This window comes from Zerene cesonia, chromosome 13, assembly GCF_012273895.1.
Source record: "Zerene cesonia ecotype Mississippi chromosome 13, Zerene_cesonia_1.1, whole genome shotgun sequence".
Classification (NCBI taxonomy): Eukaryota; Metazoa; Arthropoda; class Insecta; order Lepidoptera; family Pieridae; genus Zerene; species Zerene cesonia.
The window spans coordinates 3,196,012-3,207,775 of record NC_052114.1 but is presented as its reverse complement, the minus strand read 5'-3'; the positions used below and the strand labels follow the sequence as shown (position 1 = coordinate 3,207,775).

General features: G+C 33.7%; 3 protein-coding genes across 3 annotated transcripts in view; 2 read left to right on the top strand and 1 right to left on the bottom strand.

Annotated features, from left to right (window-relative positions):
* The first annotated feature begins 365 nt into the window (after positions 1-365).
* LOC119831519 (pre-mRNA-splicing factor ISY1 homolog) lies at positions 366-6,335 on the top strand. The gene is made up of 7 exons (XM_038354923.1): positions 366-517; positions 981-1,003; positions 1,537-1,700; positions 4,662-4,865; positions 5,157-5,306; positions 5,698-5,789; positions 6,126-6,335. The coding sequence occupies exons 1-7, from the start codon at positions 515-517 to the stop codon at positions 6,285-6,287; spliced, it is 798 nt and encodes a 265-aa protein (XP_038210851.1). The 5' UTR covers positions 366-514; the 3' UTR covers positions 6,288-6,335.
* On the top strand, positions 2,348-4,626 carry LOC119831518. The gene is made up of 2 exons (XM_038354922.1): positions 2,348-3,783; positions 3,860-4,626. Exons 1-2 carry the CDS (start codon positions 2,418-2,420, stop codon positions 4,456-4,458), a joined length of 1,965 nt encoding a protein of 654 aa, XP_038210850.1. The 5' UTR covers positions 2,348-2,417; the 3' UTR covers positions 4,459-4,626.
* A 652-nt stretch (positions 6,336-6,987) lies between the features above and the next one.
* The window catches only part of LOC119831259 (cyclin-G-associated kinase), a 26,835-nt gene continuing 22,058 nt past the window's right edge, over positions 6,988-11,764 (bottom strand). Inside the window, exons 17-21 of the mRNA XM_038354553.1 lie at positions 11,533-11,686; positions 10,996-11,308; positions 10,360-10,555; positions 9,366-9,527; positions 6,988-8,687 (exon numbers count right to left, since the gene is read on the bottom strand). Of these exons, the coding sequence (XP_038210481.1) occupies positions 8,577-8,687; positions 9,366-9,527; positions 10,360-10,555; positions 10,996-11,308; positions 11,533-11,686 (936 nt within the window). The 3' untranslated portion in view covers positions 6,988-8,576. The remainder of the gene's footprint in view (positions 8,688-9,365; positions 9,528-10,359; positions 10,556-10,995; positions 11,309-11,532; positions 11,687-11,764) is intronic.

Genomic DNA, 11,764 nt, shown 5'->3' with positions numbered 1-11,764 from the left:
GTAATAATTACAACATATGTTTTTCTTTAAACACAATATTAAATCACATGTATACTCTTTGTCATGTGTGACTGTTTTTTATCACATTAAGTTTTCTAATATGTTTTTTTGATTTTCAAAAAAAAGGTGAAGTTAGTTAAATGGAGTTAATTTAACGTAGACCTAGACTAAGGTCATTTTGATTTCAAAAATCCTTTAATAGGCTACTAAATTTGTGTAGGTGTTACAATTGAAAGGACAACTCGTGACGGTAAAATTAAAATCGTTGCCATTTGCCAATTGGTGCTTTTACAACGTTTATTTAATATTTAGACATAAGTGAGATGACATACAAAATTGACAACGACAAAAGAAAACTGACATGTATTTATGACATTCTGTCTGGTTGTTTACTCAATTCACCTATGTAGGTACTTCATAGTTTTTAAATTTGAAGAGTAAACATAATATTTCCAAATAAACTAATTAATGAACTTCAAATATCTTGGAAATAAGACTGGAATAAGGATTTAAGATGGTAAGTTGTCCTAACGTTTTTATTGTATTGCTTATTTATACACCTTGTATTTAGATAATTTAAGGTTAAGATTGTATAAACTATGAAATACATTTAAGTATATTGCTTTTTAATGAAATGAATGCATTTTTAATTAATTTATATCTCATTTTTGTCAAATCATCGCATGAATATAGTTCCTTGAAATAATAAGTAAGTAATTGGGCTATGTTTTGCAGCTTGATAGTTGAAAAATTTGTATTTATCTACTCTTCTGAATTAAATAGCTAAAAATTGTTAGTGAAAGTTACCTGCAGTTGTATTTGTGATTGAACATTTTTTTTTCTTTATTTCTTTCTTACAAGAGTTTATAATTTGTATAATACTGTTTATTAAGATACTTTATATATATATACAAATTAAGCTTACTGTGTCCTTCTATCATAAACGACATAAACAGGTTTAAAAATATTTTTTTTTTTAGGCAAGGAATGCAGAGAAAGCTATGTAAGTAAAATTTATTTATTATAATATTTATTTTTCTTGTAATTAAAAAAAGCATCTTAATACACTAATAAAAATTGTATCTAATATATCTTAATGACATGACTAAATTTATGCATACCAAAATTCAGATGTAATGTCTTTCTTTTCACCCTCACATGTAATCCAACAGTGGAAACATGTATGGGCTGATGATGATATTGTCTTACAAATCAATAATTATTTCAATAACCATCCAAAGATGAAAAAACCTTTTTATAAGCCTGTGATTGTACTGAGGACAAAAATTTTTGAATAATTTGTCACAGTGCCCAAGATACAGGCTAGCCTAGTGTGCATAATCTTGTGTCGTCAAGTGTATGTTTGTTGCTCTTTCACGCAAAAACTACTGAACCGATTGCAATGAAATTTGGTATGTAGACAACTGGACAACTTTTTATCTCATATTATAATATTATTACGGACTTATGCGGGTGAAACTGCGATGCGCAGCTAGTATTCTATAAATTGCAAATTATCAATGTCAATCTGTTTAGGACTACATTAGCCCGGTGGCGGGCTGCACAAGTGCAAGAAGCTGGCGGTCAAAGGGAACGAAGGCCATACCTCGCTTCAGAATGCAATGACCTGCAACAGGCAGAAAAATGGAGGTTACAGATTGTGAGAGAAATTGCAAAGAAAGTGGCGCAAATACAAAATGGTAAGATTGCATTCAAATGAAAATAAAAAATAATATCATAGGCATATGACATTAAACTAAACTAAACTAGTCTCTACTTTGAATGAATGAATGAATGAAAATTGCGTAAAAAAAATTTGCTTTATTGCGTAAAAAAATAAAAAATAAGCAGTCGTACAAAAAAACTTAAAGTAAATTCGCAAAGGGCTGCCTTATCGCTAGGCTACTTTTCCTGTATTCTCCAAATGTGTAATATTTTTTGTATTAGATATAGGTAATATTTTGCATAAATCTGTCAAATTTAATCACTCTAAAATCTGTCTCTATATGCTATTTGATTATTTAAACTCACATACACATATTCTACTTATTCAGTCTGCAGTTACTTGCATTGTATAAAAAATTGCATAGATAATTGATAAAATTTCTACCTACATATAAAATACTGGCAAATACATGCAATAAATGTTTTGATGATAAAATTTACGTTTTACTTTATGTAATATATTAAATCCATGTAAAACTTTGCCCTGACTGAATTTCACAATGTAAAACATACTTATTTTTATGTTGTCAGAGTGAATCTAGAAATATACATTACCAATTATGTAAGCTCTTATGTTTTACATTTGTATTCTAAACAAAAACCATAGGGCCATGGAGTATTTTTATATCATTTGATATCACATTTCAGTCAAAATTATGTAATATTTTTCAATTATTTTTTTATTCATAAATATGGACCAACCTAGTACTGAAGTATTTAAAACACCATCTCCCGTGATAGCTAGTCCGTATGAAGCAAGTATAAAATCATCTCAACACGAGACAAGTGTAAAGTCGCAAAAACTTTCTATATTGGATGTGCCGCCGACCGTTGAGGATCAAGTTATACTCAAACCCTCTCCCCCTTCATCTCCGTTAATTATGCCAAGTAGCCCTGTCAAAAAATCCCAGAGTCCACTTCTTTTAAACCGAAACTCACCTCGAATATCGGTAAGAAATGAAGGAAGTCGTAGGAAATCAAGTCCAGAAAGCCCTAGAAGCGTAAGCCTGAAATCGCAATCTGTCAAAGAACAACTCAATCTCTTAACAGAAAATGAACAAAATATTGATGATTTAATAAAGTCTTCTAAGTTCTCGGAGAACCCAAAAGGTTCCCCAATACCCGTGCTGAGTAATATTAACAAAATTGCAAGTATGAGCAGAAAGTTAACCAGTGAAGCTAACGCACTTAGAGAATCGATAAAAAGTTTAAGTGATGATATCATTAAAACGAAGAAAGAACTTTCAGTTGATACTAATGATAACGTAAACTTTCCATATCACCTATTTCTAATTGAACTTATCATAAACAAAATTCACATGAAATGTGATTGTTTCGAGTTGGATTACAATAATCTTGTTATAGATGCCACATTTTTAGGAAAACAGCCAATAGTGCTGTACGATTCTTCTTATGGTAAAATTGTGGATTTTAGTAACTTAAATGTTGGAAAATCGATTCTTTTTGCTATGACCTATGACAAGATATGTTGTATTAAAGACTTTGTCATAAAATTACAGTTGACAAAACAACCTCCTTGCTCTAGTTGTGTTACAAAAATCGCTGAAACGAATATGGATTACACCAAAGAATTTGTAAGTTTAAGGGAAGAGTTATGTAAAAAATGGACAGCAGAACAACCGCAGGACAATATAATATGTACGACCTCGACACCGCTCTCAAAACAACTGTTCTATTTATGCTGCGGAGACAATGACCATTGTGATTCTATTGGTATGATCGAAATCACAACGCGGATGTCTTTTCTTGGTAAAGAAATCACTACAGCATTCAGCGCCTCAACGAAATCCCAAGGAACTTCGTATCTTAAAAAAGAAGATAATGGTATGACAATGTATTCATGTCAGAATGTAGAAATGGACTGTCAGGGCAAGGTTCTATTAGACGAAGATGTCCTTACAAAGAGAGAGATACAGCGCAGCATGCACACTATGTCATCGAGACGAGCAGGGAGTCCAGTGTCACAACTGTCAAGTGGACAAGCATCTAACAAAGGCTATGTTCTACAAAATAATAACATGTATAAATATGACCAGGGTAAGAAAATTAATATAAATTGAAAATATAAACGAAGATTTGGTATTTTTTTATTAATCGTAATAACTTATTTTAGGTAGCATGAACAACTATGATGAGATATTCTCAAAAGTAAATGCAAACGAATTAAGGATCAGAGTACCAAAAAGCACAAGAGTTGAGAGGAATGGTAAATACGAACGAATACAAGAGCTGTGTTCCTGTGAGGAAACACCATATAATACAGGCGACCAAATACAATTTCAATTGCCGAAAGATAAGACTTCAAATACATATACTTCTAACTTAATGTATACTCATAAAACGTCGGACAGAAGATATGACAGCAGAGATAGAAAAGTTATTAATGTCACACCAACAAATTGTCCAGTGCCAGTTGATATGTCAAAACAAATACACCCGCAAAAAGATGTCTTCATTCTCAAAATTGGAAAAAAACTGGAAACAAAAGATAAAAAGACAGATCTCGAAATAGAGCTTGTCACCCCGAAGGTTCCTCAACAGCAGCAAGTTAACAATAATATATCGCAGCAGTGTAGTACGAATGAAATTAAGTCAAAAGCATCGAAATCAAGTGTGAAAAAGGGAAAGAAGAAAAAAGGAAACAGTAAAACCGATCTAACAAAGAAGAGCAAGGGCAAAACTACAAAGAAATCTAAAAAAGCAAAAAAATAAATGCAGCATAGAAATTAGTGTTCAATTTTCAATCTGATATTAGTTTCATTTAAAACAACTAAGTTCAATATAAAATCAAATATACATTGTGTGTCATATTTTTTTTCCTAGTTTATAAAACCTTTCGACATTTTCTAGCAATAACTGTGTATTTTAAAATTATCTATGTATTACTAATCCATTAATTGTTATTTACCTTTCAGCTGGTTTAGGTGAGTTTCGAATACGGGATCTCAACGATGAAATAAACAAATTGATGAGGGAGAAACGCCACTGGGAGGTGCAGATTAAATCCCTCGGAGGACCAGATCATGCCCGCGTGGGGCCCAAGATGTTGGACCAGGATGGGAAAGAAGTGCCGGGGAATAGAGGGTATAAATATTTTGGGGCTGCAAAAGATCTACCAGGTACGTACTATGAGATTTCTTTATTTTTAAGATTTACTGCACAAATTCACAGAGCTCTAGTGTAAAGTGAAAATATAACGAATATCTTAGTAGTATTAACGTATCTTAATTCTTAAACAAGATAAGCCACGCGCCCTTCATTACACGACTGACTTTTCGATCTGTTTATAACGCATTGTTATGTCCATTCTAAAGTAAAATTCAACTAAAGTTTGCAGTCTATTTAGTTTTATATTTCATATTGTAATTCCGCGATGTTAGGATATATTAATAAAGTCTAGTTTTCCCCAGGTGTCCGTGAGCTATTCGAACAAGAACCGCCGCCGCCGCCGCGCCGTACTCGCGCAGACTTGATGCGAGATGTGGACGCCGACTACTACGGGTATAGGGATGATGAGGATGGCCTGTTGATACCGTTAGAAGAAGTTGCTGAAAAGGAGGGTTAGTGGATTTTGTTACATTTTTTTTTCATGTGTCATGGTAGTGGAGATATATGATGAGTCGATATATGATGAGTGGAGATATATGAGAGTAGATGAGAGATTGACAACGATTTTTGAGATTTTTTCCTATTTAAATTTAATATTTTGTCCTTGAAATAATATATGTAATATGTAATGAAAATTCATTAGTAGATAAAAAAAAAACGTGATGAAACAAACAATTGTCATCTTTGGTAGTAACGAATTTCTCTAACCTTCTTCTGGCTCTTTCGTGTGTTGTCACGTCTATATTATGCATATAGTGGAATTCGCATACGAGCCTGTAACATTATTTTCCTTTCTGTATCTCTATTAAGATTATTGTAACAATGCTTTTATAATATTTCTAGCGATAGCAAGAGCAGTGGACGAGTGGAAACGAAATAAGGAAGAAAACAAAGAGCAGGATATACCAGAGGAAGAGAATATATACCCAGAGGACGTTAGTAATAATACTATTTTAGCTTTTGTTGGCATATATACTTTTAAAGTGAATATAAAAAAATATATATTTGTTTTTTTAAGATACACATAGAAATCACAAAAATAATATAAAGTGAATATTTACTAGAAAAATATTTTATAATATATGTTGGAACAGTTTATATAAGCGTAAGATTAACAAAATAATCTGTGACCTCTTCAAAAATATTGCCTAACATGAATTAACACTTAATGTCACGAATCCGACTCCCACTTGACAATTTTATTGTACCTCAAAATTCAATATAGCAATTTATAAATATTTGATACCTTCTAATATAATCATTAATTTTAGCCTGACGATAAGCGAATAGAAGACGATAGTGATACAGAAAAGCCAGTCTCACATGTCGCAGTGCCGTCACAAAAGGACGTAGAAGAAGCGCTTCTAAGGAGAAAGAAACAGGAGCTTCTAGAAAAATATGGATGTCTAGACGTTAAAGTCGAGGATAGCTGACGTAGATTTTAAGTTAGGGTTTTAAGAATATACTTTTTAAATACCGATCATGTTGTATTATTTTAATAATTTCCTCTTAAGATATGTGTATTATGTATTTCGAATTAACTAATTATCATTCAATCTATAAAGCTGATGACAGAAACAATCTAGAATCATCTTAAAATCCCTCATTTTAATAACCCAATCATTAGGCATTCTTTAAATGATATCTGTGTCTCTGTCGCAATTGAAAAGAATATATAACTTGTTTTAAAAGCAATTAAATCATTTTTTCTATTCTTTCAAAATTTCTCAGCAATTAAATCAATCAAAGCTACCATCAGTGTGCCATACATGCTTGGGCTTTGAGAGATTGCAAATCGTTATCTCGTATTGAGGACCGGATTCTTTTATTACTATCATATTTACTATTATAATAGTCTAATAATAATCAATTCAGTCGCTCAATGAAGACGTTTGGGCAGGTCAGTTGTGCGGGGGATAAGGGACGAGACGCGGGAGGAACGAGCCCGAGCTGCATACCGTCATACGCCATGTTGTTAGCAGCTCGTGGCACTATTTCTGCCGCGCGAATATTTTAATGTTTTCATCATTACTTACTCTTATTAAATTATGACAATCGCGATATTTTTCGGCTTCCGTTTATACAGTGGTTTTATAGTAGTCAGGTTGAAGGTCATCAATAAAACAATAAAAAATGTATGCCATATTTATTTTCGAACAACTTTGTTACTTTTATATACTTGATTAAAGCAAATTATACACAGATTGGATACACGTAACGTGTCCCCGCGGCCTTACTCATTGTTATATAATTACACATTGTAGGCCATAAAGCATCTATAAGAGTTCTAACACTAGGAACAATTGCACAGGTTTAAATAAGAGGGCTGTTACATATAAAACATTTATAAATTGCATTATTCTAAATGCAACATGAATTTTGCAGTTCAAAATATACATTTTATTTTTTCGTTCATAAATAAGCTATTACGTTATATTGGGACATTTCTAACAAGCTTGAAATATAGACAAAATTATATTTATCTAAGGACGGGAAAACGGAATGTTTGAAATTTTCCCACTATAAGCTCAATGACATCTAAATATTTTCAACCACCAGAACTGTTCACCATCTCTTATTTGGATTATGAACATAATACTAAATATTCCATCACGCGCACTTAACACTAATACAATGAGAAAATATAACTTCTACGACATACGCTACACGTGAGAAACGTTTATTTTTACTATGTACTTGTATTTATAACGATCTAATTAACGAATTTCGAATACAAGAAAAAACACGACTATAACGTTTAAGTTACTTAATATTTTACATAAGTACCAGTTCAGACTTTGTCTAGAAGAATTATAAAATTTTAAACTAATTTAAAGAATAAATAGAATTTTATCCCCGCAAACTATAATAATAATTTATCAAAGCCTATATTTATCTAACTATACTTAAACATTTTCGTGAAATTATGATTAAGAATATTCGCAATATAATTTTTTATACGTTGCCAGAAAGAACGAAGATAAATAGCGATGTATTAATTATTTTTAAGATATAATATGTAATTCTATTTATTTTAATTAATTGAAAAGCGAATTAACGTTATATACAATACTCTGTTTAAATTTGGGACATTTGTCTATCCGTCATTTTATTTCAACTAGTTCATAATTACGTATTAAGTCTATAAATGTTGAGTATATTATTTATTCTAGCAATAATTATGCTAAGCATTAATTTTCACAACTGACACAAGTTAAGTTCGTTACATAAAGAAAAACGAGCCCACGATTCGAAGATATGACGATCATAATAAAATAAAAGAGGGCATTTAACAAAAATGGAATCTTCTGAATACATACGCTAACTATTTAAGCACATCTTCAACAATTACTGCAGCGAACTAAAAGGCAATGATGGTACGACACTAATAATTTTTTTTTTTTTCATAAATAATAGCTGTGGACTACCTTTGACTACCCTCATTTATGATTAAGTAAAATGTAAGTACTCTCTAAAAATAAAATACGAAGATGGAACGCCATTTGAAATTGTTATATTTAAATTAGAGTGTTATAAATTATATTTAACGGATATAAAAACATAAGAATAAAAATTGAGTCGAGCGCTTTTTATAAACTAAAGAATATAATTTACGCGGTTTAAATAATGAAGGAATACTAAAAATAATGAAATATAAATGTTTATCAACTGATTTGGAAGTTACACTGAAGACCTTAATTTCGATACCCTTTGAACATCTTTTAAGATTGAAATAGGTTTTGTTGCTTAGCGTCATTTTCGAATTCGCTCCACGCGTTATTCAGTTCCATGAATATCATTTTTGCTATGTTCTCGTTCGGTGTACCCATTTGCTGAAACAAAAAGTTAAATTAAAACGATTATTTTTTATAAGAACGGTCACCGACGTCCCTGGGGAGGACTAACCCACTTCAAATTTTAAAATGGGACCGAATGACAATAATTTTCAATCAAACATAGAAAAGAAACACGTCAGTTGGTTTAAAATTAACGGAGCTAATTGAGAACCGTTCGTTTATGATAACATTGGTTGTAATAGTGAATTTTAATAATTCTATTCCAAACATAATGAATAAATACATCTTAATCAGGATAATAACATTAACTCATAAAATTATCGTATCGTCACCTTGATGGGTGCACAAAATTTAAATAAAATTTGCCCGTTCAAATTGATTTTAAATCGAGTTTAAGGAGTAGGTTAGGTACATACAAACATACCGGTCAAAGGTAATAAAAGCCTATTAAAAAGGTGTAAATCGGCTTGAAAAGGTGTAAGTGACCGTTGATATTTTTTTTTATCAAAAAAAAAAAAAGATGTTAGTCACCATAAAAAAGGTGTAACTCCCCATAAATGGGTGTATATCCCCACAAAAAGGTGTAACGTCCCATAAATGGGTGTATATCCCCACAAAAAGGTGTAACTTCCCATAAAAAGGTGTGACTCCCCATAAAAAAGGTGCAACTCCCCATGGAAAGGTGTGACTCCCCACAAAGAAGGTGCACCTCACCTTGTCGGGGTGCACGGCGAGGCAGGCGCGGCGGTAGTTGCGCTTGACGTCGTGCGGCGACACGAGCTGCGCCATGTCGCAGCGCGCCCAGCGGCACTCCGCCCACACCACCGTGTGCAGCGAGCACAGCAGCGCGCGGATGTTCGCCTTCTTGCCCTCCGTCTGTTGCCGGACAGTTTTTTTTTTGAAAGAAAAAAAAAACCTTTATTTAGACACAAACATACACACACACAACAGATCATAATATAAAACAACAATGTACAAAAAATCAGAAAAGAACAAACGAAAATTAACGGCAAGACTAAACAATTATGTGTGGCTGCATGTGCCAAAAAAGGTTGTACTAAGCGATCCGATATCGGACGATCACTGCTGTAGGACGGTGTCCAGCAGCGGGTTTTTGAGGGAGAATATTGCTAATCGTTTTGTTTAGAGTTCATAGTTATTTAAATACGAATGAGGTACCGTGGCGTCGCAAGGAGGCACAAACCCTCTAACGACTGGTTTGCGTGCTCAGTCATTCGCTCTTACGGTAGATGGTCGCCGAGTTATTAATGAAAAATCGCAAAAGTCCCAATCGTGTGAACACTTGAAATTCATTTCAATTCACTACTAATTAATACCAATTTAATAAACGACATGAAGTAAGATGACGTTAATTGAAAAAATACGCAATATCCATACTAATATTATATAGCTGCATAGTTTGTTTATTTGGTTGAACGCCGGTTGACGTCCGATTTAAAAAATTTTTTCAATTTCAGATAACCCATTTATTGATGAAGGCATAACATCAGATACTAAATCGTGGGTAAAACCGCGGAACACAGCTAGTTACTGATACCTAATCATGATACATGAACATAGTTGGAACCCAAAATCACCGCATTCTCTCTATAGCCGAATATAAAAAATTAAATCATACCTTTCGACGAAATCAAGACTAAATACGCTACTGTTATGTACCCTTTCAGGCTATCACAATATCCCTCACCCATTCATGAATTTTCAGTTTGTCCGGGTCCATTTCTTTGACCATCTCCTCTTTCCTCATCGCATTCATGGTCTTGGGTCCGGTGTCCCGCTTCGCAAAGTCGTACCCCTGACTACCGAGGAGGTCACCGAACACGTCCATCGGCTTCTTGGCCTTCTCCTCGCCGGGAGCTTTTGGGGGGTCGAAGTGACTGCGGCTGGAAGATTTGGGGTAAATTTGTATTAAGAGACTGAGGGAAGTATACACATGTGACCATTTCGAAACCACTGTATTGCAGATAAAAACAATGAAAAACAAATGCCTGTAAGTAGGAATGTATAACGATTAGAAAGAGACACAACCGCGGTACACTACGTGTCTCTTTTACTCTCTCTATTAACTCAACCAACTATCACATTATCGCGGTACTCCTTCTTTGTGTCCTAACTACGCAATCAAGAATATATGTACATAAGTTAGAGCAATCTGCTCTTTATTTCTAAATGTAGGGTTTTCTATATGGAGGCCTAGCTGCATATCCATATCTATGATAGCTCTGTGATTTAGAACATTTTTGTGTCGATTCTCTTCTGAAGTTACACCTAATTGAGATAAAAGAGATAATTGATGTGACGATGTAATTAATATTAATCTTACCTATAATCAGGTTGTTGTGGCGTCTGCGCTCGATGCGAAGGTGTATGTGCGGGGGACGCCCTTGGTGTAGTGATGGGTGTGGCACCAACGTTGGCCGCAAATGCACCAACGCCGGCGTTACTTGGAGGGACGGTTGGGATCACATTCGGACCGACGCTGGCCGAAGTGAGAGGGACACTTGGTGCTTGTCCAATATTTTGGCCAATGTTACTGGCATTGGATCCAGTATTCAATCCAGTACCTAAGGAACCGAGATCAGCGAACGGGTCTTGGCGCGCTTGGGCCTTTTCGAGTGGCACGCTTTGCGATCGACCTGTGAAACGAGATTTCTTATAAAATAAAAAGAATGCTGTTTTAGATATTTCCCAATTGGATCATAGGAAATAACTAAGTTTGTTATATATAAATTTGGTGTTCAGTATTAATTTTTTATTGTTACCTTTTCAAGAAGCTAATGAATCATTATAATGAAATATACAATGAAAAGAAAAAAAAAACAAATCATTAATTTTCGCCAAAAATTTAAATCTCGCTCACCTTCCTCTTTAATCAATTGGGGGGTCAGCAGAGGTTCCTGTTTAGGCAGAGGGTCATTCAATCCAAACGGGTCGAAGTTAATATCGCTAGAGTTAGCTGCGGCGGTCGAGGCGGGCGGGGGCGGGAGATCTCCAAATATATTCTCAGAGAAAGGCTAGAAAATTTTAAAACCACAAGGATTTAATTTTTAGTTTTTTTATAGCATTGAAATGCTTTATAAATGAGAAATTTT

Coding starts and splice junctions, on each gene's coding strand:
- LOC119831519 (XM_038354923.1), top strand. Junction 1,701..4,661: donor AGTGGCGCAAATACAAAATG/GTAAGATTGCAT, acceptor TTTACCTTTCAG/CTGGTTTAGGTGAGTTTCGA. Junction 4,866..5,156: donor GGCTGCAAAAGATCTACCAG/GTACGTACTATG, acceptor AGTTTTCCCCAG/GTGTCCGTGAGCTATTCGAA.
- LOC119831518 (XM_038354922.1), top strand. CDS start 2,418: ATGGACCAACCTAGTACTGAAGTATTTAAAACACCATCTCCCGTGATA. Junction 3,784..3,859: donor CATGTATAAATATGACCAGG/GTAAGAAAATTA, acceptor AACTTATTTTAG/GTAGCATGAACAACTATGAT.